Genomic DNA, 24677 nt, shown 5'->3' on the forward strand with positions numbered 1-24677 from the left:
AAGGGTTCCGCAGCGCCAGATTGGGGGGGGGGGGAGCAGTGGTAAAGTGGCTACAGGGTAATGCAGTTTCAATAAAAATTTTATTACACAGCCATAATGTAATTGACACAAATCCAAATGATACTAAATACAGATCTACATAGTGGGTCAGAATGACTCCCACAAATCAGATGGATTCTATGAGTTTATGCCTTTTAAAACCAGAAAGAGAAAAAGGAGCCCCAGTGGGTTTGACATGATGGGAGAGGGTTCCAGCAGCCCCAAGACTCAGGAGAGCCCTGGCAATACTGAACAGTCTGTGATTCTACATTCCCACAACAGTCTACAAAGAGCTTTGGTCAATGGACTATTCAAGTATATATGATTCTAATGAGTCCACCACCAGTCCTGTGCCCAACCCAACTGTTGTCACAGCCATAAGAGAGCTGTGTTACAGCCATAGTTACCAACTTTACAGGCACAATAAAAACCATCCATTGCTGCTTCCTTAAAATTAAAAAAAAAAAAAGTAAACTAAGTTAAAGCAACACTGAGGCTGTACCTAACCAGAAAGAGCTATCAAGTTCATTTTTATGTTTAAGTACAACTGAACTCATGATTTCCCATCATCCCCCTTCCTTGTACAAAAGCAGAGCGGAGTAGAGAGCAGAGGCTCCTCTCCCTTCTATGGAGTCAGCTCTCAGCTGTTTCTTTAGCTTAGTTCTTGGTATATATAGCCAGTCATATTTTGTTCTGAAGAGATTTGTTAAATGCCACTTTTATTTACACTTGGAGCTTTACACCTGAGAATGATTATCAAGCAGTCAGCTTATCTCTTTCCAGACATCTCATCCTGACACACACACACACACACACACACACACACACACACACACACACACCCACCCCTCCGCTGGCTTCACCCTCGAGCACGACACTCTATGCTTACCATGGATCTGTACACTCGGCTCATGCTGCTGACATTAGCAACCTAATCTGTCTGTGTTCGCTCTCCACATTCATGGTGAATGATCTTAAAAAACAAAACAACATATTATTCTTGCCAAAACGTGAAAACAGGAGGAGGAGGAGGAGACGGTATACTGGATGGGAACAAGACATACTCTGTGTCCAACCAAGAAGCTGCACACGAGGAGCAAGACGCCTTTGCTGCCCCCCCAGGCACTGGCCTAGGTGTCCCTCCCACCTGCCAGGGCAGGGACCGCAGGGCAGGGGGCTAAACCAGGTATTCTGTTTTCCCGTGGGGAGGTGATGGGGGACGGGCAGAGAGGGAATCACACAGCTACAGCAGTCAGGCCTGTTTAGTAAGAAGAATCACATTTAATGAGTTTCTTTCTTGCAGTTTCAGATGCTCAAGTACAGCTGAAAAAAATCTGAAACAGCTATAGACCCATGACAGACTGATACAAAGAGTACTGCATTTTAAAAAAATGATAAAAAAAATCCACACTTACACACGCACACACATCTACACACACCCACCCACCCACACACACACACACACATTCTCTCTCTCTCTCAAATTAGACCCCCTTCCCCACAAATGTACACTTTTTGGAAACTAAACTGGTTTTGAAAACTCCTCTTCCACAGAGAGGGAAAGAAGGAAAGACAGGGAGGAAGGAAGATTATGGGCGCCCGATCTCCACTCCCTTTGAAAGGGTCAGGTGGCGAGCAGTGGGTGGTTGGGCCCAGGGCAGTCTGGAGGGAGACTAGCCAGTGCTGCTGCCACGGCACCCGGGGTCCAGCAAGAATCCCAGCTCCATGGTAATACTGAATGTGTGCAGAGCGGCCAATGAACTGTGCTGTTTAAAAAAAAAAAAAAAAAATCCTGGCAAAACACAAATCTAAAGACCTGGAAAACCCAAGACAGCCCAGATCCACACTGGATGGGGCCTAGGGGTTGGTGGAGACAAGGAGGTCTATACAAAGAATGGTTTATATTACAGATAACTGGCAGTTTAGAGTCTCTTCCCAGTTCTACTGCTGCTCCAGCCCACAGAGGGCAAACCACAGGAAAAGAGGAGAGGAGGGGAGGGTCACCCATGGGGCATGCAGGGCTGGAGGCAGCAGGCTGGGTCCGCTCAGATAAGCCCCCGTCGTTTTTTGTAGTCCTCTAAGTTCAGAGATCTCCTTGGAGCTCCATCCTTGGCTGGCGGAGCCTTGGAGGTGATGGCCAAAGCCTTTGACTCTGTGGGAAAGAAGAGCAGATGGGTGTGTGAAGGACCCAGGGCAGCCTTTTTGTCTTGGGCCTCTTTCAAGCAACCTCATTGCAGCCTGCTGCATCTCAAAACAAACCCGTGGCCTGTCTGACCCAGCTTCCATAGGTATTGAGGAGCAGGCCCGCCCCCCGCTTCTCTACAGTCAGGTGGAGACCTTGCTGGCTGAGGGATGATGCCACCACACTTACCTGAGCTGGGAACCTGTAAATCAATCTTCACATCAAAATCATGTACTTTGAACAAGTCTTCTGAGAGGTCACTGGCTGACTTAGAATTTAAATCCTTGTCTTTTCCCTGGCCCTGCAATGAGAAAAGGAAAATTACTAGAGCATACATGTAAGTACATTTTAAGCAGGAGCAGCCACTGATGTCAAAGCTCTTGCTCTCTTTAAATTGATTTTTATTTTGGGGGCTGGTACTAGGTTTAAGGCAGGCAGTGTACTGCTTGAGCTATACACCCCATCCTGATTTTTAAAACTGACTTAGTCTTTTTTTTTTTTTTTTTTTTTTTTTGCCAGTCCTGGGCTTAAGCTCAGGGCCTGAGCACTGTCCTTGGATTTTTCTCAAGGCTAGAGGCTTAGCCCCACTTTCGGCTTTAACCACTAGGCCAAACTCCTAGCCCGAGTTATTCTTTTTTTCTCTGCAGTGCTGAAGGAACCCAAGGCCTTGAGCATGCCATGAAAGCAGAAGGCTACTAAGTTACGTCCTCAGCCCTACAAGCCGTTTCCCATCCTTTCTCCTGGGAGGGAGGACATGTATAGAAGCCTTTTTAGGGTACAAAGTGAAACACAGAAGGATGGCTCATGGGCTCATATCTCCATGTGAGTGAGTATGAAGGTGGCTTGAGACAGTTGGCCATATTCCAACCCACGATTTCAGGAATTCCGAGGACTATTGGGGCTCCACAGGTAAAAACCTGAGGTTGGAAATTTGCATTTATTTGTTTATTTATTTAGCACTGTCCTTGTGCTTTCTCAAGCCTAGAGCTCAACCACTTGAGCCACAGCGCCATTTCTAGCTTTTTCTAGGTACGTGGTACCGAGGAATTGGAATTGAACTCGGGTCTTCATGCACGGTAGGCAAGCATGCTACCATTAGGCCAAACTTCTGAGTCCCATGATCACAACTGTCAACCGCTAGGGCAATGGAGGCCAGACTGCAGGCAGAAGCCCAGGTTCCTCCCCGCAGGTGAGGTGCCTGCTCATGGGTCCGCCAGCATCTCACTGATCAGCACTCACCTTGCTCATTTCCTTTGGAGCATCAGGTAACACTCCAGAGCCGTATTTTGCATTGAGCTGGGCTAAGATGGCAGCTTGAACAGCTGGGTCTCGGGACTGAAAGAGAATTTTAGTTATTACAGAGACAGTCAACACGTATAGAATCCTGCTGCCAGACTCTCCCATCTATGATCCCCAACACCACAAGCGCCACTGTGGAAATTACCAGTCCTGCAGGGTACTCCAAGGCAGTAGAAAAGGCAAGTAAAGGCTCCAACCCTGGCCAGCCCAGCCAACACAACATGCCAGAGACTCTGGGTGAGAGATCCAAACTCCAACACCCTCCCTATCTCCAAAACCAACATGGTGCCACAAGAAAACTCCACATCTGACCTGGTGTGTGGCCACACACAGGCCCACTGAAAATACGATCTGTGTAATATGAAACATAAACGAACCTCATCCCAAGCTATCTTGCCAGACAGAGATGAATATTCTAAAATATCCTGAGCTCTGCAACACTTCTGGCCCTCCTCTGCATGTTCGATGCTGTCTAAAGTCTAGCTGCCCTCCCCGCTCCCCCCGCCCCCCAAGTTCAGGGTAGGGCCTAGGATTTCACAAACCCAGGCCAGGTCTTACCTGTATGCCCTCTATCAAGATAAAAAAAGAAGTATATAATCACAAGCAAATCCCAGCTAGGAAAGCATTATTTTTAACTCCATTATTAATTTCCTAATGGAATTCATTTCATGCCCTAGAATCTAGAAATGTCCTCTCCAGGCACTCACGTTAGAAACGATGGTGGGTTTACACTGCCGCCGGGTGAAGGGATCCATCTGCTGGTTTTTCATGTTGTGACTTTCAGCCTGAAACAGAGAGCATGCCTTTGCCCTAAGCTGCCATGCACATAACATCTACAAGAACTGGGACAAGTCCAGTGCTTTTCCCTCAAGACGACCAGAGCTGAGGCTGGGCGTTCACAGCTTGGCCTAGCATGCCCTCATGAGGTTCAGGGTTTATTCCTCAGCACTGCAAAGCAAAGCAAAACACCAAGGCACACCAGGTGGATAGGAATAACAACGGAAGAAATACCAACTGGTAGAAATGGAGGAAGGGTGAGACAAGATGGGAGACTGTGTCCATTTCATTCCACACCCAAACCACACGAGGTGTGTGTGCTACAGACACCGCACTGACGAGTGCCCCAGTCAATGGGAAGAAGAACCTGGGCAGCATGCAGACAAGATTTCCTACCATTTCATTACAGTGTGCTTCAGGGATCCAAATAAAGCTGCCTTACCACAAGGGCCTTCTCGGATTCCACAATGTTCCACTCCCGGTTGCGCTGGTTGATGTAGCTACGGGTGAGTGAGAGGACCGAGTCAGTGAGCTGGCTGTGTGAGGACGGATGGCCACGGAGCTCTGACCCCAGTGATGTGTGGAGTCTGCCCAGCCACGCCTACCAGGCTACAGGTGGCTGACAACTGCGGCCACGGATAAGGGCCCCACCAAAACAGGCGTGGTAACCCACCTGATAGCAGATATGTTCTTGGTCCGCTGGCGGTCCAGGGCCTCTGCGCGCTCCTCCAGCTCGTTCAGCTGGTCTTGGATTTGTTTGGCCTTGTCCTGATCGCCCAGGTCCTCAGCCATGGCCTACACCCAGAGAGACATGCGAGCTCACGCCGATGGCGGCATGAGCAGGCAACACCCCCCCCCCCCCCCAAAAAAAACAAACAGGAAGTATGGGACACAGAATCTAACGAGATCAATTTCAATTTATAGGGAAGAAAATGGCCTGCTTGGACATGTCAAGAATGCTTTGTACCGCTTAGAATTAGCCAGGAATCTCCCAATCCTGCCACCACAAACCTGGCAGAGGAGAGGCAGCTTGCAGTTCACCATTCCCTCACAGAAGAGGTAAAGAGGTAAGAACAGGGCCTTACTTTTTCCTTCAGCAGCTGGGTCTTCTTCATGGCATAGTTGGGTGGAGCTTTTCTGAATCTTTCTTTCTCTTTTACAATCTGTACCAGGGAGGACAGAGAGGAGACACCAGCAGTGAGGAACTCCTGCAGTGTTTCTGTGGACAGGCGAGGCAAGCCCATTTTGGAGGCAGGCTGCTAGGTTCAAGGAGCCTCTTCTTCCTAGAGCACTGTCATGCCCCAGAGAGCGAGTAAGCTCACTCCAAGGGTACCATGCTGCTTCCTGCAGGCTCTTCTGGGACAAACACCAATACAGAGCAGCAGCACAAAGCCTGGCCCTATAAGACTAGCCATTGTCCAAGAGGATACAGATCAAAGAATTCTATCAAAGGTTTTTTTGTTTTTGTTTTTGCCAGTCCTGGGGCTTGAACTCAGGTTCTGGACACTGTCCTTGGACACTTTTTGCTCAAAGCTAGAGCTATGCCACTTGAGCTACAGTACCACTTCTAGCTTTTTCTATGTATGTAGTACTGAGGAATTGAACCTGGGTCTTAGTGCATGCTAGGCGAGCATTCTACCACTAGGCCAAACTCCCGGCCCTATCAAAGGGTTCTAAAGAAAGATCAAATCTAGGTGAATACACATCCCTGAAGCCTGAATACATGTTAAGTGGATATTGTTTCATCTGCAGATGAGAATGTCCAAAAGCCTGTTTATAGTTTATGCAATATTAGGATTCATTCATCTTCCTGCATAAGTAAAAATGAAGCTCCAGGTTCGATTCCTTAGTACCATGGGAACAGAAAAAGCTGGAAGTACTGCTGTGGCTCAAGTGGTGGAGAGCTAGCCTTCAGCAAAAGAAGCTCAAGGACTCTGCCTAAGCCCTGAATTCAAGCTCTAAGACTGGCAAAAAAAAAAAAAAACCAAAAAAAAGTCAAGCTAAAGGGAAAGGAAAGACCATCATTGACAAAGGTTCTGAAAGAACTTCCAGGCTCTGGGTACAGGTTTCAGGCTTCTTACCTCTTCAATGTCCTGATCATTGAATTTATAATTGAGAGCTTCTTTAATCGACAACTCCTTCTTATTAATTTCATCTAGGGTGGGCAACTGCATGCCAGCAGAAAACATCTGGAGCAAAACATAGTGAACGGGTCGAGCGATTCAGGAAACAGGCTTGACTACTCAAGAACCACCGCGGGGCAGTCTCCAGCTACTTACCGCTTCTTTCCACTTCATGAACTCACTTTCGGTGAATTCCTGGTTTGAGACAAACTCTAGGCGGAACACTCGCTGGTCACTGCCATGCCTGCAGGAATAAGAGAGGCATCTCCAAGAACGTGCTTGTTGACTGCAGCCCTAATGCAGCGTATACTACCCAGCCCACCTCTGCGCTGATTCTTAGCCCTTCGAAATTATCTGGACTTACAAATCCTTGAAGGCTAAAACACCAACCTTCAAAAGCTACAGATCAATCAAGTCAAACCTCAGGAGTAACAATCTGACGTAATGCAACTTCCCAGGAGTTTTGTTTTTCTATTACCAGGGTTTGAATTCAGGGCCCAGTGCCTGCATGGTGTCTTGTCACTTGAGCCATGCCCCCAGTCTGCTTTTTGCTGACTATTTTGGACGTGGAGTCCAGCAGACTTTTCTGCCTGAGGCTGGCTTAGTAAATGGGATCCTCTAGATCTCAGCCACCTGAGTAGCTAGGGTTATAGGCAAAAGCCATTAGTACTGCTTTTTATAATCTCATTTGTTCAAACATTATTTATGCCAACTACAGAATTTTTGTTTTAGGCAGTACTACAAATTGAACTCTGGGCCTTGAGCTTGCTCAGCAGCTTTACCACTTGAGCCACACCTCCAGGCCCTCCCAGGTTATAGGAAGGGGCAGCCAGGCTTGAAGCTGACAAGACTAATGGGGGAATCAGTGCTTCAAAAGTCAATTTACAATCAAATCCCCCCAGTCAAATGGCGATATGCAGCACCATGGGATGACCTGAGTGGCACACAAGCAGAACGCGGTCTTTCTACGGACCACTGTCTTGGCGCAGTTAAGGGCCTTAGTGCCATTCTCTTCGTGACTCTCTAGCCACTCTAGCCCAGGTGGATTTTTAAAAAACAAACCAGGGGAGATGATGGGGAAGGGAGGAAGGAGGGAAATGGAGAGTCCATGGTGATCAAATTAGGCCAGGGTGGGCTGGGAGTTTGGCTTAGTGGTAGAGTGCTCGCCTAGCATGCATGAAGCCCTGGGTTCGATTCCTTGGTACCACATTCTCAGAAAAAGTCAGAAGTGGTGCTGTGGCTCAAGTGGCAGAGCACTTAGCCTTGAGCAAAAAGTGTCCAAGGACAGTGCCCAGGGCCCCTTAGTTCAAGGACTGGAAAAAAAGAAAAAAGAAAAAAAAAAAAACTAAAACCAAAACCAACAACAACAACAAAAAAACCAAATTAGGCCAGGGTTCAGCCATGGCTATTACCTGCACTGGCAGTGTGGTCCTGGAAAACTAGGTCTACTCCTTCCTACATGGGGTCTTTAGAATTCTCAGGCTCCAAGAGGGCAGGGGTTTGTGTATGTCTGTTTTGTTCTCTCCTTTATCCTGATGCCTAGAACAGTGCCTGGCATATAGTAGACATGCAGTGAGTATCTGTAGAGCGAATGACACTGCCATTTTACTGACATGGAAACTAAGTCAGGAAAGGTGCCCTGACTTCACCGATGTACCTAGGTGAGAGGGCTGGAACCAGAAGTGAGGCTCTGACCATGCTCACAAGCCAGGCCTGCAGGGGCCTGGCGGAGGGTCCTTCTCTGTGTCCTACCACTTCAGCACCCTTCGCGCCCCACGGGGGAAAGCAACTTCCCCACAGGCTGGCGGAACACGAGCCTCCCTCCGCGTGCCCGCGGGGACCGCCAGTGCAGCGTGCCATGAGAAATCACATCAGAGTCACAGGTAGTGCCTCTCACCGTAGCTGTAGCCCTTTGTTTGTCCTGGTGCCACCCAGCTGGTACACTTTGGCAGTTTCCACCACACCTGTGATCTCAGCCACCTAAGGAAAACACAGACGGACGTCAAAAACACACTCTCCTGGTTTTCCGCACCACTTTTCTTTTGTTCTCTACCTGAACACAGACTGAGTCTGCGCCATAGAGCTCCCGCCTGGTTCTGGTCTAAAATTCGTCTGGCCAAGAACAGGAAGCCTCGTACCCAAGGTAACAGAGAGAAGAGGAAGTTAGCTGGGACTCCAGGCTTGGACTACTGAACCTAGCTCCAGAAGCCAATTGTTTGTTGATTTTGGATACAAGGTCTTGCTATGTAATCATGGAGTCAAAACTTTCAATCCTCAGGACTGCACCACAATTCCAGCCAATAATCTTAACAACAACTTGCTTCTACAACAACCTCCTCCTCCTCCTTCTTCTTCTTTTTCTTTTATAAATTGATAGCCTGAGGTAGTTGTAATAGGAAAGAATGTTGACTAATATAGTTAAGTGGTGGTAGAAGAGTAATGGATTTGCTCAGTAGCTCAAGTTCTAATAAGGGAAGCATTATACTTAACAATTTTGCTTTGTTTTGTTTGCATGGGTGTTTTTGATTGTTGGCAGTGCTGGGGTTTGAATTTGAGGTCTTATTCTTACTACGAAGGCATTCCATCATTGGGGAGCAACACGTCCAATCAGAAAATCATTATACTTAAAACCAGGACAAGTATTGAGGGAAAGAAATACCAACCTGGGCCAGGAGCGTGGCCTAGAGGTAGAGTGCTTGCCTAGCATGCACAAAGCATCAGGGTCGATTCCTTGGTACTACATACACATAGAAAGCTGGAAGTGGTGCTGTGGTTCAAGTGGTAGAACTCTAGCCTTGAGAAATCTCAAGGACAGTGCTCAGGCCCTGAGTTCAAGCCCCAAGACTGGCAAATGAAAGAGAAAAAGAGGGAGACGGAGAAGGAGAGGGGGTGGAGGGAGGTAGGAAAGGAAGGAAGGAAGGAAGGAAGGAAGGAAGGAAGGAAGGAAGGAAGGAAAAAGAAAAAGAAAAATACCAACCCGATAAACTGGTTTGCTGTTGTGGTTTCCAATGCCGATCCGTACAAAACATCCTGTGACAGTTTTTGCAAAGAAGGGCATGTGACACCACCGCTCTAGCTTATGCCGTGACAATCGAACCCGATTCAATTCCTCGGGTAGTGAGACTGGTTGTGATTTTGGAGGGATCTCTTCTTTCCTGTGAGGAACCGAGGGGCAACAGGATGTGTCTGTCAGCAGAACTGAGAACGGGAGGGGTGAACAGCTGCCCCAAAGTACAGGATTATTTAGTTGGAGAAAACCAACCCCAGAAAACCAGAATGCTGGAGTCGGGAGTGTGGCCTAGTGGTAGAGGGCTTGCCTAGCATTCACGAAGACCCGGGTTCAATTCCTTGCTACCACATACATAGAAAAAAGCCAGAAGTGGTGCTGAGGCTCAAGTGGTAGAGCTCTAAGCTTGAGAAAGCCCAAGGACAGTGCTCAGGCCCTGAACTCAAGCCCCACAACTGGCAAAAAACAAAACAAAACCAAAAACAAAAACAGAATGCTTCCCCGTATTATGAGTGCTTCTCACTATTGTGCTATGTCTTGACTAAGGTTCCATTCCAGGTGAGAAAATGGGTGGAAGCCACGGGCCATGTGAGCCAGGCCTGGGTGAAATGTCCACGAGCTGGCCAGCAGCCAGGGGCAGAACAAACAGATGTGTTGGAAACTGAGGTCAGTAGGTCAGGGAAGTAAAGCAAAGCAAGTGCATGGTCCAAACGGGGAAGCTTTCAGACCTATACCAAGCTGGTCCTCAAAGAACCGCTTCTCCTGACTCAAGAGCCCCGCAGCCAGCTTACTCTTCTTCTTCGTCGGATGAAGATGTGCGGGAGGAGCGGTCTGACTTTTCACTGGACTTGTCGTCCTCTTCCTCCTCCTCATCATCAGAGTACACCTCGCTGGTTTTTAATGGCTGTTTTTTGGCGAGGAGCTCAGCTAGAAAGAAGGGAACAATTTTTACTCACAAAAACACACGGAACGATCCTTCATCTTCACGGGAGAGGACTCAAATGAGCAGTGCCTTCCCTAGACCGGCGGTGATAAGCAAGGTTCTAGTGAGTTAAGACAGAGTTAAAAACCATCAAGTGCCAAGAAAGAAATAAAACCCCTAAAAAGCCTTTTATATGTAAGAGATACGTGTTGCAATGCCTGTAGCTGAAATACAGTGATGCAGGGATTTACTTAAAAATTATCTAATTAAAAAACATGGGAGCCGGGTGAGGTGGCTCACGCCTGTCATCCTAGCTACTCAGGAAGCTGAGATCTGAGGATTAAGGTTCAAAGCCAGCCTGGGCACTAAAGTCCGTGAGACTCCTATCTCCAATTAACCACTAGAAAACCGGAAGTGGCTCTGTGGCACTGTGGTAGCCTTGAGCTGAAGAGCTCAGGGGCAGTGCCCAGGCCCACAGTTTAAGCCCAATGACTGACAAAAAATAAGGTGGGGGGAGACTCAGTAGGAGTGGCCAGCGTATGTAAATAGTGGGATCACCAAAGGGGATCGTACTGTTTCCAACGTACATTTGGAATGCTCTATAATAAGCAGGCAACAGGAGGAATAAAAACAGCAATGGGAAATCAAAAGCCACCACTACAGTCCCCACGCTCACCTGTCCTGTTCTTCCGTTTCTCTCGCTCTGCTTTCAGCTCCTCCATGGCTTGAGACTTCTTGTCTAGTTTTTCATCCCGCTTGGAACGTCGTTCCTTGTTGTGGGACGTTACCTGGAAGGGAAGGGTACACAGGTGGCCTTTGTTATAGTTGGTAAGACTCTCTGTACCTAATAATGAATTCAGTCCTCGTGAAACTCATTGACTACACAAACTTAAATTTATACAGGGGACACAGCGCCCTCGTGTGGACAAAGAACAGAACAGCAAAAGCATCCAGTCTCAACTGCTTAGTACAAGTTTAAGAATTACACGAGAACGGCTCTTGGTAGCTCACACCTGTCATTCTAGCTACTCAGGAGGCTGAGATCTGAGAATCACAGTTCGAAGTTGGCCAGGACAAGAAAGTCTGAGACTCTTTATCTCCAATCAACCACCAAAAAAGCTGGAAGTAGAGTTGTGGCTCAAGTGGTAGAGGACTAGCCTTGAGCAAAAAAGCTTAGAGACAGTGCTCGGGCCCTGAGTTCAAGCTCCAGGCCCAGAATTTAAAGGGGTGGGGTGGGGAGAATTACACAATAAAATTGTGCTACAAGAACAGCCTAGATTATGATCTAGTACTTGCGGACATGTCATCATGAACACAGATGACTAATTGTCCCGGTTCTATTTGTATCAAGTCTAGTATGACACACATTAAACACCACAGCCAATCTGGTTCTCTTGGACAGGAAGTTTACCAACTTTCCTTCAAGGAAAGCTCATATGCCGCTGGGTACCTGTTTTAGAAGTTCAACCAGGGTTGCTAAAGAATACAGGGCACAGACAGCATGTAAGAGGCTTGTAATCACTGAGACAGGCGGATGCATATAAAGCCACCTCTGCCAGGAACACCCCTATACGGTTAACTGTGGGAGAGAAGAGGTCTATAGAACCTCCTACCTGAGATTCTTGAATTTGTGTCAGCTTTTTCTTTTCCTGCTCCTCTTCTTGCTTTTTCTTTTTTTCTTTCTTTTCTTTTTTTTTGGCTGTTTTTAGTTTTTTCTTGATTTCAAACCTGGTTAAAAATATATATTTTTTTCCCAAAAAGTAATGAATTCACGGAAAGATTGATTAATTTCTATTAGTTAGGAGAAAGGAAGAAGTAGGAGTTAATAAAGTTTGGTTTCTTGCAAGTAACTCTAATATCTTCCATGTACAGTAAAGTAAGTGTTAAGTACAATAAAGTGCTTGAAAGTATTAAGTTGAAAGGCTTAAAACGTTTGTGGTATTATTGTACTTATTTATCTTTAGAGTTGGTCAGCGGCAATTCTTCTTTAGCCAGCACGTAAGAGAACAGCTTTTTCTGGGATCAAGGGAGGAGGCAGAACTACAATACTGTTCTACAGGCAGAAGATGCCAGGAGTTTTTTTTTTTTTTTTTTTTTTTCCGCCAGTCCTAGGCTTGAGCTCAGGGCCTGAGCACTGTCCTTGGGCTTTCTCAAGGCTAGAGCTCTACCACTTGAGTCATAGCACCACTTGTGGCTTTTTTCTATGTATGTGGTACCGAGGAATTGAACCTGGGCTTCATGCTTGCTAGGCAAGCACCCTACCACTAGGCCACACTCCCAGCCTGTGATGTGAGGATTTTGAAGTGTACAGGACAGGATTCCCTGCCTCAAGTCCCAGCCCCATCCTTAGTCCAAGGTCTACCCCCTCCTTCCTTCATGAGGAAGAATGTTCCTATCTCAGCAACATGTGAATACACAGTGGGCTCTTTTAGGCATTCCAATGTAATTCCAAGGCTCATGCCAATGTTCCCTCTCTCCTTATAGCAAAAATCAGGCTCTCTATCAGTCACGCCTGTAATCCTAGCTACTAAGAGGCTGAGATCTGAGGATTGCTGTTCAAAGACAGCCAGAGCAAGAGAGTCTAAGAGACTCTTATTTTCAATTAATTACCCAAAAAGCTGGAAGAAGCTCAAGCATCAGGATCAGTGTGTTCGCTCACACGTGCAGGCACACACACACACACACACACACACACACACACACACACACACACACACCATTTCTTGAGATATAGTCTTTCTATATAACCCAGGCTATGTGTAGATGTTCTTGTCTCACCCTTCCAGTGCTGGCATTAGAGGCTTGTGCTACCACATTCACCTAGATAAATATTCAACTCTCATCTCTACACTCTAAATAACATTGCCAAATTTTTACTTAAATAATATAAACTATTCAATACTGTTATACTCTTCATTCTATTATTAAGGGAAACATCTATTATTAAGGGAAACAAACAAAAATATGTACACAAGTAATATGTACAAAGTCTGAGACAAAGCACTCCTCACTTGTAAGCTGCCGCTGCCTGGTGTTTTGTTGTTGGTCTTCGACTTCTGGGGGCCCAAATTCAAGGGTCTCTGAGGTTTTTGGTCCAGGGTAATGCTCTTACTCTTTGAGCTACAGCTCCATTTTTGGGTTTTAGGTATCTAATTAGAGATAAGAGTCTCTCACCTTTCCTGCATAAGCTGGCTTTGAACCTTGATCCTCTCTGATCTTAGCCTCTTGAGTAGCATGCAGCGTCAAGTCTCTTAATAAGGCTTCTTGTTATGTTCTCAACAGTTTGAGAAGTAAAAATTTCACAAGTCACCGCTAACCTTCTAGCAATTCTAGCATAACACATTATCTATTTGTTCCAATACAGGTAACTTTGGAGGCATTCACACTCAAAACATTACTCACTGTTCACTGAAAGCCAAACATTCTTGTCTAGCAAAATTCACCATACTTGATATGGTCTCTAGAGGACAAATGGTCTCCCCGAAGCAACAGAACTGGCCAGTTTCTGAAAGTGCTTTGGTTTTATCTTCATGATATTGGATACATAGCAAAGGCTTTGAGTTCTTTTATTTCCCAAAACAAAAGCCAGTTTATTTTTTACTCTGAATTTCTACTAGGACATAAGGAAGAACTTTTGTCATATTGGAAAAATTCCAGAAAATTAAAATTGGATCAAAATCCAATTTAACATTTCAGCTCTTTTCTATTTGGTACGGAGGATTTAACCTGAGGTCTTGTCCGTGTTAAGCAAGTGCTCTGTCACAGAACTAAATCCCAGTCAAATATTTCAGCTTTGAAAACTGGGACAAAAACATGGTATAGTAGTAGAGAGCTTGCACAAAGCCCTGGGTTCAATTCCTCAGTACCACACACACAGAAAAACCCAGAAGTAGTGCTGTGGCTCAAGTGGCAGAGCACTAGCCTTGGGCAAAAAGGTGTGCAAGGACAGTGCCTAGACCCCGAGTTCAAGCCACCAGAAAAAAAAGAAAGAAAAAAAGCATATTGTGGCCACATGCCACAATTTTTCCTAGTAGCTTACCTGTTCTGAAACACAGACTTAAATAAGCAGTGTTCTTACAAAGAAACCTCAGCACATTACTTTTTTTCCCTGCTATTCTGGGCCTGAACTCAGGGTCTGGGCACTGTCCTTGGGATTTCTCAAGGTGATGGGCTTTCCTGGCTCCTCTAGCTTTGAATTTTGATCCTCAGCTCTCAGCCTCCTGAGTAGCTAGGATTATAGGCATGAGTCACCAGTATGCACCAGAGGTGATTCCTTGGCACCACATACACAGGAAAAAGCTGGAAGTGGAGCTGTGGCTCAAGTGGTAGAGCTCTATCCTTGAGAAAGCCCAAGGACAGTGCTCAGGCCTTGAGTTCCAGGGCCAGGACTGGCAAAAAGAAAAAAGGAAAGAAGAGAAAAAAAAAAGTGTGGAGAAGACACACTAGTTTTTGCCTGCTCAGAGCTTACTCTTCATTAGCTTAACTAATGTCTACAAAGCCAAAATTTCTATCTAGTCTCTAACAGGAATAATATATTTTTCATAGGGCTGTTGTAAAGATAACAGTACATATAAATGTCTCATCAAGGGGCCGGGAGTTTGGCCTAGTGGTTAAAGTGCTTGCCTAGCATGCATGAAGACCCGGGTTCGATTCCTCGGTACCACATACATAGAAAAAAGCTGGAAGTGGTGCTGAGGCTCAAGTGGTAGAGCTCTAGCCTTGAGAAAGTCCAAGGACAGTGCTCAGGCCCTGACCCAAAGCCCAGGACTGGCAAAAAAAAAAAAAAAAAAAGAAAAGAAAAAAAATAAATGTCTCATCAAGAAAACAAGAGGAGGCTGGGAGTTTGGCTTGGTGGTAGAGTGCTTGCCTAGCATGCAGGAAGACCCGGATTCGATTCTTCAGTACCACATACATAGAAAAAAGCCAGAAGTGGTGCTCTGGCTCAAGTGGTAGAGCTCTAGCCTTGAGAAAGCCCAAGGACAGTGCTCAGGTCCTGAGTTCAAGGCCCAGGATTGGCAAAAACAAAAAAAAACCAAGAGGAGTAATGCATATTGGTAAAAGCTGATGGAAGAGTAAACAGTAAGTCTGACTCAAATATAACTATGTTGTCATTATTATTATTATAATTATAATAATAATTATTATTATTATTATTCCATTCTTAGAGCTTGAACTCTGGGCCTGAGTGCTATCTCTAAGCCTCTTTGTACTCAAGGCAAGCACACTACCATTTGAACCAACACACTGCAGCACTGCTTCTGGCTTTTTCTGAGTAGTTCACTGGAAATAAAATCTCACCGACTTTCCTGGAGCTCGCTTCGAACTGTGATTCTCAGATCTCAGCCTCTGAGCAGCTAGGATTGCAGGAGTGAGCCACTGGTGCCCAGCTTATAACTAGGTTATCTGTTTTCACGATGTTAACAATCACATCTCCAAAGTGCCAGTCTCCATCCAGATGCTCCTTGACTTACAATTGGATACCATCTTGATAAACCCATTGTAAGCGGGGGAAAACAAATACCGTAACTAAGATGGGTGCTGGTAGCTCATGCCTATAATCCTAGCTTCTTAGGAGGCTGAGATCTGAGGATCATGGTTCAAAGCCAGCCTAGGCACTTAAGACCGTAAGACTCTTATCTCCAATTAACCACTAGAAAACCAGAAGTGGCACTGTGGCTCAAGGTTGAGGGCTGTAGCCTTTAGCTGAAGAGCTAGGGACAGCCTCCAGGGCTAGAGTTCAAGCCCCAGGACTGACCAAAAAAAGAAATTACTGTAAGTAAAAAATGTACCTACTTTATTGAACATCAGATCTAGAGCTTAGCCTAGCCTGCCTCAAACATGCTCAGAAACTTAAATTATTGTACAGTGGGGCATAAGCACGTAACCCAAAGCCTATTCTATAATGAAGTATTCAGAAGCCCAGATCACTCACTGAAAACAGCATGGACTGTGAAGAACAGAATGGTTGTGTAGGTAGTCTCATGCCATCACAAAGCTCAACCGTTTCTACAGGTCAGATGGACAGGAAAGAAGAGCTACCAATCAACACCAGATGCAGGGCACTACAGCCTCACCTTCTTTTCAACACCTCCCGCTTTTCTATGCGGTTGAACAGTTCTTGTTCTCGCTCCTTCTCTGTCATCTGTTCTAGCCGAGCCCTGTCTTCTTCGTCTCCCATGAGATCCTCTCCATAGCCATCATGGAATTCTTCGTCCTCTGAGGAGGAGTCTGAGTCGGAACTAGAAGAGGAGCTGTTGCTGTCAGAATCTGACACTTCACCTGCAATGAAGGCCCAACACAGGAGCACGTCATGCTACAGCAATCCCGCAGTGTGGACACACATCGCCCTTTGGCTCTTCAGGTAAAATGGCACAGGACCAATTTAACTCCCTAGGGGCAATTCTTGGTACAAGTAAACAGGTTACTTGGACTTTTAGAACACTGATCAATTTTTATTTTTCTCCTGGTCCTGGGGCCTAGGCAATGTCCCCTCTGTGCCACTTCTGGCTTTTTCTGAGTAGTTTGGTGGAAATAAGAGTCTCATAGACTGTTGTGCCTGGGCTGACTTCGAACTGCCATCCTCAGATCGAAGCCTCCTGAGTTGCTAGGATTATAGGCATGCGCTGCCAGTGCCCAGGATAGTGATCAATTTTATGACTGAGTGATTTCCTGATGACCTTTGATTTTTGACAGGAGGAAAGGGAGTGTATAAAAAGACAGCACACAGGGCCAGGTGTTTAACTTGGTGGTAGAGTGCTTGCCTAGCATGCACGAAGACCCGGGTTCCATTCCTTGGCACCACATACATAGAAAAAAGCTGGAAGTGGTGCTGAGGCTCAAGTGGTAGAGTGCTGTCTTGAAAAAGCCCAAGGACAGTGCTCAGGCTCTGAGTTCAAGCCCAGGACTGGCAAAAAAAATAAATTAATTAAATTAAATTAAAAAAGACAGCATACACTGTGAACAAATACTAAATTGAGAAGTTTATAAGAATTGTGTTTGAGCCAACACTTACAAACACGGCTTAAACCAGGTTAGACCAATTTCATACTAGTCAAGTTACGTATCATCTGGAAATTTAAACGTTATCACTGTAGTTCTGGAACAAGCTGAGATGCTAAACTAGTGGGATTAGCTGCTAGAGGCTTCTGTACTGATTCACGGCTCTCCTTCGCTGTCAGCCCGTGGCACTCCTGGAGGAGACTACCACAGGACTGCTTTCAGTGTTGGGCTTGGGCCTCCCCTCCCCACCCCTTAGGAATGACATGCTTTTGCCTTGCTTCAAAGGCCATAGAAAAGCTAAGGAGCACTCTAAAGTACAGGTCAGCCATCAGGTGGGTCCCTTCTGCCCTCCCCTCCCTTTGCTGGTCTGTCATCCCCTCCCCTTCTCAGGTGGCCTTGGCGTACCTTCCTCAGGTGCAGAGCTCTCGGCTGAACTGTCTTTGTCTGAACTGCCTGAGGAGGCAGTTTTGTTGGCTTGCTTCTTCATGGCTCCTTTCTTTTCTATTTTTCTGGCTTTTCCTTTCTTCTTATTTTTATTGCTCCCAAATGTCCACTACAATGATAAAAGAAAAAAGAAAACTGAAATAGGAATAGGGACTTTCAGTTGTTGGGAAAACAATGGAAAAATCCAACTTAAGTCTTCAGCCAGAAATGGGGTTACAGATCTGCAGTCCCAGAATTGATGAAGCAGAGGCAGATCAAGCTGGAGACCAATGGAGGCAATACAGAAGACCTTACAAAAACAAAAAACAAAACCCTTCCCCAAAGAGTTATTTTTGATTTAATAAAAATGATAGGTCAGGCACAGTGGCTCATGCCTGTAATCCTAGCTACTCAGGAGGCTGAGATCTGAGGATCGCGGTTCAAAGCTAGCCGAGGCACTAAAGTCCAGGACACTCATCTCCAATTAACCATTAGAAAATTGGAAGTGGTGTCAAGGCTCAAGGGGTAGGGCAGTAGTCTTGAGCTGAAGAGCTCAGGGACAGTGCTCAGGCCCAGAGTTCAAGCCCCACGACCAACAACAATAGCCACAGGTTGGGATGGAGCTCAGGGGCAAAGCACTTATCTACCAAGCAAGGGTTTGATCCCTAGTACCAAAAAAGAAAAGACTGGGGAAAAAAAGAAAAAGAAAGAAAGAAAGAAAGACAAGACAGTTACAAGGTAGGCACTGGTGGCTCACGCCTGTACTTCTAGCTACTCAGAAGGTTGAGAGATGAAGATTGAGGTTTGAAGCCAGTCCGGGGAGAGAAGTCTTTGTGAGACTCTTTATCTCCAATTAACCACTCAAAATCTGCAAGCGGCACCGTGGCACAAGGTAGTATGCTAGCCTTGAACACAGATTTAGGGACATCTTTCAGATGGAGCTCGTCTCACAAACAAACAGCTACTCCAAAAAGAAATGTGCTCTACTTATGTAATCGTAACTGCTCTGTATATCACCTTTAAAATAAGACTTAAGCTGGGAGTGTGGCCTCGTGGTAGAGTGCCTTCCTAGCATAAATGAAGCCCTGGATTTGATTCCTCGGTACGACATACATAGAAAAAGCTGGAAGTGGCGCTGTGACTCAAGTGGTAAAGCTCTAGCCTTGAGAAAACTCAATGACAGAGTCCAGGCCCTGAGTTCAAGCCCCAGGATGGGGGGTGGGGGGCGAGGAAAACAGCAACACACAAGTGGCTCAAACCTATAACCCTGTCTGCCATTGAAGGATCAAAGTCAACCTAGGCAGAAAAGTCCTAGAGACTCATCTCTAATTAACCAGCAAAAAGCAAGAAGTAGAGGTGTGGCTCAAGTGTTAAAGAGTGCCAGCCTTAAGCAAAAAAGATAAGAGATAGGACCTGCGCTCTGATATTCTGAGTTCAAGTCTCAGTATAGGTATTCTCTCTCCCTCTCTCTCCCTCTCCCTCTCCCTCTCCCTCTCTCTCTCTCTCTCTCCCTCTCCCTCTCCCTCTCCCTCTCCCTCTCCCTCTCCCTCTCTCTCTCTCCCTCTCCCTCTCCCTCTCCCTCTCCCTCTCCCTCTCCCTCTCCCTCCCTTGGTGGTGGTTGTAGGGCTTGAACTCAGGGCTGGGTGCTGTCTCTGAGCTCTTTTGCTGAAGGCCACTCTATCTCTTTGCGCCATGGCTCCACTTCTGGTTTTTGGGTAGTAAGTTGGAGGTGAGATTCCCATACGGGGCTTCGAAACTTGATGCTCAGATCTCAGCCTTCTGAGAGGCTAGGATTACAGGTGTGAGCTACCAGTACCCAGCCAAATATATATTTCATATGAAAAAAAATGCGGATTTAAAAAAAAACTTCAGTTAAAACTATAACCTTTGGTTTGGAGTTTCTGAGTAATAGTAAATTTGCATAACAGATCTAAAAACTAATATGCAAGCTACTACAACAGACAAGTGAAAGTATCAATGTATGGCAAGTCAGCTAAGTTAACTAAAACAGAGAAAAGTTGTTCATGTTTTCTGTTGCAGAGATAATGAGAACTGCTAGAGGCTGGTGTGTTGAGTGTTATTTACGCTGGTAGGGAGGGAGAGTCTTGAGAAGGCAGGGAGTGAATCTTGTATCTAGGAGAAAGGTGCAGAAAACACAGGGTGAAAGGGTGACTGATGGCTGCTTTTAGGCATAGATGGCAGTGGTGATACTAACTCCCTGGAAGCAAAAGTAGATTATTAAGTTTATGTGAGTATCTTATTTAACATCTAGAAACCTTATACTGTAACAATGTGGTTTTGTGTTTGTGTGTGTGTTGGTTGCAGGGCTTGAACTCTGATCCCGGGACCTGTCCCTGAGCTCTTCAGTTCGAGGCTAGCACTCTACCCCTTGAGCCACAGTGCCACTTCTGGTTTTCTGGTTGTTAACTGGAGATAAGAGTCTCACGGGCTTGCCCTGACTGGCCTTGAAGCAGATCTCAGCCTCTTGAGTAGCTAAGATTGGTGAGCCATCAGTGCCCATCTGTAACAATGTTTAAAGCGAATCATAAACTTAAGATCTAATTATAAGGAACCTGAAATGTACATCATCAAATTAACAGGCAGGCAGGCAGGCAGGCAGGCAGGCAGGCAGGCAGGCACAGTTAACCACTCCAAGGATACAACAATCACCATCAGCACTTTCATTATTTGGCTGAGGATCAGTATGGGGTCAGCCCTTTAACAATGCACAGACTATGTAGTTTGCTATGGAACTTGTATCTCCTTTCATGGTTTAACTTGATGTGAAAGTTGTTTGTTTGTTTGTTTTGGCCAAACTCCAGGCCCTTGATGTGAAAGTTTTAAGTATCATCTTCACCTTTCCATCTTCACAGACTTCAATACCTCCAACCTTGCACAAGCTACCATCAAGAACTGTCACCTGGGCTCTCTTCTGGGGCAGCATGGACCTCTTCTGAGAAGTTTCCATCTTAGAAATTTCCCACAAGAGATGATACTAAAACCCACAACTTCTTAGCTTACTGTTGATACAGTACTGTATGTATGTACGTACTTATGTATGCATGCATTTTTAGACAAGTCTTGCTATGTGGCCTGGGGGGACGGGCTCAAATTCTCAGGTGCATTATGTCATTTAGTTATCTCAATTGCCACTTTATATCTTAGTACTCAAGAACTAGGTGGAAGAGAAAATGAAAATAAAACAGCCACATGTCATAGAATATTGGGTGAGTGAAACGTAGCTTCTCATAAGTAAATCCACATTTCAAATCATAATGCTTTAATGCTTCCATCAGATCTACAGATAGTTCTTAATTCCATATTAAAACGTCAAATTCTAATGCTCAAAGAAAAATGTTTTCAGGCTAGCTTGAAACAACTGAAAATAGGCCAAATTGTTCAACTCCTTAGTCTACTGAGCTAAAATATATTAACTTTCAGTGGTGACTATATAGAATTCAGTAACATCAATAAACATGTAAGATGTTTTGTACTGGTTCTTGCTACAACAGCACGGCCACTCAATGTGATAAAAGTGGTTGATTTTCAGATGGAGTATCTTTGCCCTTTGTCCTTCTACCCAGTGGGAAAATGAGGCTGAGTGAAAGGCTGAGCTACCAGGGTCACGTATGTGCCCCAATGGTTAGCTCTATTTTGCCTACAGATTTAGTTTTCTAATGACACAGCCAAACTCTAGACTCCTGGGTGGGGGGGTGGGGTGGGGGTAAAAAGTGTTTATGAGAGCAAAATGCCCTAAATGTGAAGTCATAAAAGTAAGCTCAACTCAGGAGGCTCTGGAGACTGACCGCCTGGTTCTTGGTCCTTCTACTATCTGCTTTGGTTTGCTACAGTTAGTAGTGGCTGGCAGCCATTTTGTGGTCTAACGCATTTATCTCTCAAAGAGGAGTTAGAAAACAACAGGGTAAAATAGCAGGAAATATTAAGGCTTTGATTTACAAGGGGCTGTCCTGTCTAAACCTGAAGGTGAGAATGGTATTTATTGTTCTTCTAGCAAATTTTCTCAAGAAATAGATGACAAAGCTGTCTCACCTCCCATGAGGCTGATTCAGTCAGGTTCATGACGCCAAAGGCAAAGAAGCAAGAGCCAATGCAAGACAAGTATTAGGAAAATTAGTAACATCAGTTAATGGTTTCAACCAACACGTTATACATTACAATCCCCCGTCTGTCTAACTGGATCTTAATGTGCACTGAACACACTAGCCAGCCAAAAGGCTGACCTGGAGGTATAGCTCAAATAACAAGCACTAGCTGTAAGACAAAAAGCCAAGCAAGAGCACAAGGACCTGAGTTTAAGATCAGACAACACCACACACACACACACACACAATAAAAAAAAGAAAAAGAAAAAGAAAGCCAGGTATAGTGACACAACCCATACAGTATCATACAGTAACTGGGAGGCTGAGGCAGAGGACTGCGTGAGCCTGGAAGTTCAAGACTAGCCTAGGGAATACAGTGAGTCTCTGTGTAAAACAACAAATAAGATAAAGGGAATCTCTACAGTAACTGCACTCGGAAGACTCTGACCCAACAATAGTCAAGTAGAGAATGAAAGAGGTCCAAGAATAGTTACTGCTTGTGTCCTGTTCTCTCTCCCCACCTCCCTCCCTGCTCCCTCTCCCCTTAGGAAGCTTTTCTCTATGTAGCCCAGGCCAGGCTCACACTTTCAATCCTGCTGCCTTAGTCTCCTGATTACAGGAATTATAGGCACACAGCACTGTGCCCAGATATTCCTTGTGTCTAAAGGAAATGCAAGACTACAAACATGAGGTACTGTAGACATGACACAGACTCAAGCAAGAAGAATATAGAAAAGAAAAGAGAATCACAGCAGCTGATGTTTAAACATGAAAAATAAAAAGTGTGGGCCGGGAGTTTGGCCTAGTGGTTAAAGTGCTTGCCTAGCATGCATGAAGACCCGGGTTCGATTCCTCGGTACCACATACATAGAAAAAAGCTGGAAGTGGTGCTGAGGCTCAAGTGGTAGAGCTCTAGCCTTGAGAAAGTCCAAGGACAGTGCTCAGGCCCTGAGCTCAAGCCCAGGACTGGCAAAAAAAAAAATAAATAAAAAGTGTTTGCAGGAATATTGAGACAAGAGAATTATGTCAAGATTTTCCTGGACTGTCTATGTGTTTTAAGAAAACTGAAGCAAAGCTAAAACTTTTCCATGAACACTGCTGATTTTTAACAAACTGTAATTCATAGAGGAATTACAGCTTTTCCATTAAAAATAATAATAAACTTTCACTACCTCTTGCTGGGAAAAGTAATTTTAGGTCTATTCAATTATTTAAGACCAAGAGAATATCACGATAGTCATTCGGAACTCAATTTGCATACATAGAACTAGTAAATGCTGTTCAGCTGTTAATTAAATTTCATTATGCTAAATTTATAGAAATATCAATTTCATTATATTAGACAAGCATTTAGAAATTTACTGTTAATATTATTTTCCTAGATGGTAGTGGAAGAGATAAAACAGAAAGGTGGTATATCTCTCTGCAGAAAATCAGCAAAGGGAAAGAGCACTTGAAATGCAGCATTTCACCACCACCCCTTCCACCTCGCTTCCATCCAGGCAAGGTATCTTAGGGCCTTTCAATATTGGTGAGAAATTTGAGAAAGATATCTTGGTTTAGACAATGAATTAGATTTTCATAGGCTGTGTGTGTGTGCGTGTGTGCATCAGCCCTAGGGCTTGAATTTATGGCTTGGGTACTGTCCCTGAGTTCTTCAGCTCAAGGCTACCTCCCTACCCCTTGAGCTGTAGCCCCACTACCTGTTTTCTAGGTCTTTAGTGCCGGGGCTGGCTTTGAACCTTGATCCTTGGATCTCAGCCTCCTGAGTAGCTAGGATTACAGGCGTGAGCCACTGCACCGGCTGTACAATGAATTCTTGACTGCATTCTCCTCTACTTGCCCCTTCACTGTCTATTCCTTTCTCCTTGCCCTTCTCCTATAAGTACCCGTTTCTTGGAGGTTATTTTGTTGTGCTTTGGCTTAGTCTTTCTACAAAAGACTAACTCGTCCCACTGGAGTGCTCCCTTACACAATCTTCTTTCCTAAACAAGTTCTTACAGCTGTTAGGTCTTCATTTAATGACATCTGGCGGGTTATCGGGGACTCGCTATCTACCTGCCTCACTGGCCTGGCTTCCATACCCACCTCATCATCACTGTCGGACGTCTCTGAGTCTGACGAAGCGGCAGGCTGGCTCACGGGTGGCTCCTTCTCCTCAGAGTCACTACGCTTCCGCTTTGCCAGGGACAAGAGCTCCTAAGAGAAGTAGGACGGATCTCATCAGAGATTGTTTCTCAGCAGAGAAACAATGCCACAATGCCCCGCGTCTTCTACGCCTTGGTGCTTCCATGCAAGCACGCCGTCATGGGGATGTTTGGTACCAGTTCAGTCTGAATGTCAGTATTCCTAAATGCTAAAAACAATGCTCCAAACCTGCCCAGTCCCTCATGAGAATACCACCCCTACAGCTACTCCGGGCTCAAAGCACCTATTCACTGTTTTTCCATGCTATGTAGTCAATAATGCAAACTTCCTTTTGTTTTATTTTATAGGAAAATGGTGTCTATGGCGCTATTTACATATGTTCACAAACGGCAAGTTTCTAGGGTCATTACATTCTGAAGGTTTAAATACGGGGGGGTGGGGGGTCGTGGGCTTAGACTGTGGGCCTGGGTGCTGTCCCTGAGCTCTTCAGCAAAGGCTACAGCCCTACCCTTTGAGCAACAGCGCCACTTCCACTTTTCTAGTGGTTAATTGGAGATAAGCGTCTCATGGTCTTCTTTAGTGCCCGGGCTGGCTTTGAACTGCGATCTTCCGATCTCAGCCACCTGAGTAGCTAGGATGATAGGCGTGAGCCACC

General features: G+C 45.4%; 1 protein-coding gene across 2 annotated transcripts in view; it reads right to left on the reverse strand.

Moving 5' to 3' along the window:
* Nucleotides 1-61: 61 nt before the first annotated feature.
* The window catches only part of Rtf1 (RTF1 homolog, Paf1/RNA polymerase II complex component), a 36531-nt gene continuing 11915 nt past the window's right edge, over nt 62-24677 (reverse strand). For both annotated transcript variants that reach the window (XM_090318578.1, XM_090318579.1), the window contains exons 2-18: nt 23963-24073; nt 17754-17901; nt 16424-16628; nt 11963-12077; nt 11026-11137; nt 10219-10354; nt 9398-9575; nt 8318-8400; nt 6577-6664; nt 6379-6486; nt 5383-5460; nt 4971-5092; nt 4740-4797; nt 4228-4305; nt 3461-3556; nt 2411-2522; nt 62-2191 (exon numbers count right to left, since the gene is read on the reverse strand). In XM_090318578.1, coding sequence (XP_090174704.1) covers nt 2085-2191; nt 2411-2522; nt 3461-3556; nt 4228-4305; nt 4740-4797; nt 4971-5092; nt 5383-5460; nt 6379-6486; nt 6577-6664; nt 8318-8400; nt 9398-9575; nt 10219-10354; nt 11026-11137; nt 11963-12077; nt 16424-16628; nt 17754-17901; nt 23963-24073 — 1935 coding nt within the window. In that variant the 3' untranslated portion in view covers nt 62-2084. The remainder of the gene's footprint in view (nt 2192-2410; nt 2523-3460; nt 3557-4227; nt 4306-4739; nt 4798-4970; nt 5093-5382; nt 5461-6378; nt 6487-6576; nt 6665-8317; nt 8401-9397; nt 9576-10218; nt 10355-11025; nt 11138-11962; nt 12078-16423; nt 16629-17753; nt 17902-23962; nt 24074-24677) is intronic.

This window comes from Megascapheus bottae, chromosome 25, assembly GCF_031878675.1.
Source record: "Megascapheus bottae isolate mThoBot1 chromosome 25, mThoBot2.hap1, whole genome shotgun sequence".
NCBI lineage: Eukaryota > Metazoa > Chordata > Mammalia > Rodentia > Geomyidae > Megascapheus > Megascapheus bottae.